The 1,929-nt window shown below is 50.1% G+C and overlaps 1 protein-coding gene across 2 annotated transcripts in view; it reads left to right on the top strand.

Moving 5' to 3' along the window:
• Positions 1-1,929, top strand: part of Lhpp (phospholysine phosphohistidine inorganic pyrophosphate phosphatase) — a 100,290-nt gene that overhangs the window by 19,258 nt on the left and 79,103 nt on the right. For both annotated transcript variants that reach the window (XM_031388598.1, XM_031388597.1), the window contains exon 2: positions 1,050-1,237. In XM_031388598.1, the coding sequence (XP_031244458.1) occupies positions 1,050-1,237 (188 nt within the window). The remainder of the gene's footprint in view (positions 1-1,049; positions 1,238-1,929) is intronic.

Genomic DNA, 1,929 nt, shown 5'->3' on the forward strand with positions numbered 1-1,929 from the left:
GCTGTCCTGGAACTCACTCTGTAGACCAGGCTGGCCTCGAACTCAGAAATCCACCTGCCTCCGCCTCCTAAGTGCCGGCTCCTTCTCCCCATGTGTATCCTTCACAGCCCCTCTCCTCCCAGGTGCAAATCGCCTTTCCTGTGATCCTTCTTGTTCGCTGCCAGCCAGCCTCCATGCTGCCTGGGAACGGTGGTCAGGGAGCCTCTGTCCATCCGCTTGCAACCTTCAGCCTGCTAAGTGAAGCCACACCCACCTGTATTTTTTTCCCCAGTAATTGGCTGTAGCCACTTTTATTTAACTAATACATTTAAATTGGGGAGCAAGGTTTACACAACAAGGGCAGGCTTGGGGCAACCAGATCTTGAGGTTCAGAATTTAGCACTTGTATACACAGCGTCAAAGCAACCCTTAACAGCTGCTGGCTTTCAGTGGCATCTCAGATTTATGGACCCTCCATTCTGGGTTTATGCAGAGTAGGGTACCCTATTATTGATACCAATGAGAACTCAAACCTCAACTTGGTACCTCTGCCTTACCCCGTTGGAAAAGTATGGATCCAGAGTTAGTAACTCATGGGCACGGGGAAATGCAAGCTCTGTGGAATGAGGTGGAGAAACAGCTGTGGGTGTGCATTCTCAGGCAGCTTGCGGCTGGTCCAGGTGGATGGTGGTAGGGAGTTGATGTATGGGTCTGGAGAGCCAGATAAAAGTGGCACAGGTGGAAAGGTGACATGTCTGCAGTGGGGTTGGGGGTGAAGCATTCCAAGTAGAGGTAGGGGAAGCTTGGGAAGTCTCAGCTGACTCAGATCATGTGAGGATAGACAAGACATTTGGAGATGAGGTCTGCCAGCATTCTCAGTGCCAAGAAGTGGTCTGTTCCAGCTGTGAAATCCTGGCCTGAACACATCTGTGTCTGTCATGGACTCACAGTGACTTGGCCTGCACTGCTACTTAACCGGCTGCCCTTGCAAAAGTCCCTCTCTGGTCTCTCCTCAAGAGGCCATGTTCTTCTGTGCTGAACACATTCTCATTTGTGTTTTCCTGCCCTAGACTGAAACAGTCCCCGCTGAAAGTGAGATTCTGTACCAATGAGTCCCAGAAATCCGTGAGACTGCTGGTGGGGGTGCTTCAGCAGCTGGGGTTTGACATCTCAGAAGGGGAGGTGACTGCCCCTGCACCAGCCACCTGCCAGATCCTGAAGGAGCGAGGCCTGCGACCACACTTGCTTATCCATGAAGGTAGGCTTGTCTTGGACATGGCCTTTTTTGAGGTGAAGCCTTCAGAGAAGGCCTTCTCACACACACACACACACACACACACACACACACACACCTTGGACCAAACCATGGGAAACACATGCACAGCAAGCCTGACTTCTTCCATGACACTTGTGAGTTTTCAGGGTACAGAACTCATGAGGCTTCCTCCTGGGGAATGGGAGAGAGGTGAGACCAAGCCTCAACTATCCCCCTTTAACCTCCAACCTCAAGGCTAGCTTCAGGATGCTCCTTCAAGGAAAGCCTGAAGTGGTGTTCCTTGATCTAGGCAAGAGGTCCTGACCTAAGGGATTATTGAGAGAGGAAAGGAGGAAGGAAGGGAAGGTGGAGATGAATATGAGAATATGCAACTCAAGATTGCAGTCCATAGCTTTCCAAAAACTGCCACCCACTGCCTCGAACTGTCAGTGATAGCTAGTCCTGCTGTTTGGTGAAATTTGCAAATGGCTTTGAAGCAAGGTCTGGATTCAGATGATTTTGGTCTGAATGCAAGACCAGAGATCCTTGAGCCCTCAGTGGAGAGCTTTTGTGGAACAAAGCAGAGGGAGAGGTTTTCTCTGGTGGCTATTTAAAAACGGGATTCAGATACTTGAGGTAATTTTTTGTCTCTTTCCTTCCTTTCTTTCTTCCTTCCCTTCCTTTCTTCCTTCCTT

Source organism: Mastomys coucha, unplaced genomic scaffold, assembly GCF_008632895.1.
Source record: "Mastomys coucha isolate ucsf_1 unplaced genomic scaffold, UCSF_Mcou_1 pScaffold21, whole genome shotgun sequence".
Classification (NCBI taxonomy): domain Eukaryota; kingdom Metazoa; phylum Chordata; class Mammalia; order Rodentia; family Muridae; genus Mastomys; species Mastomys coucha.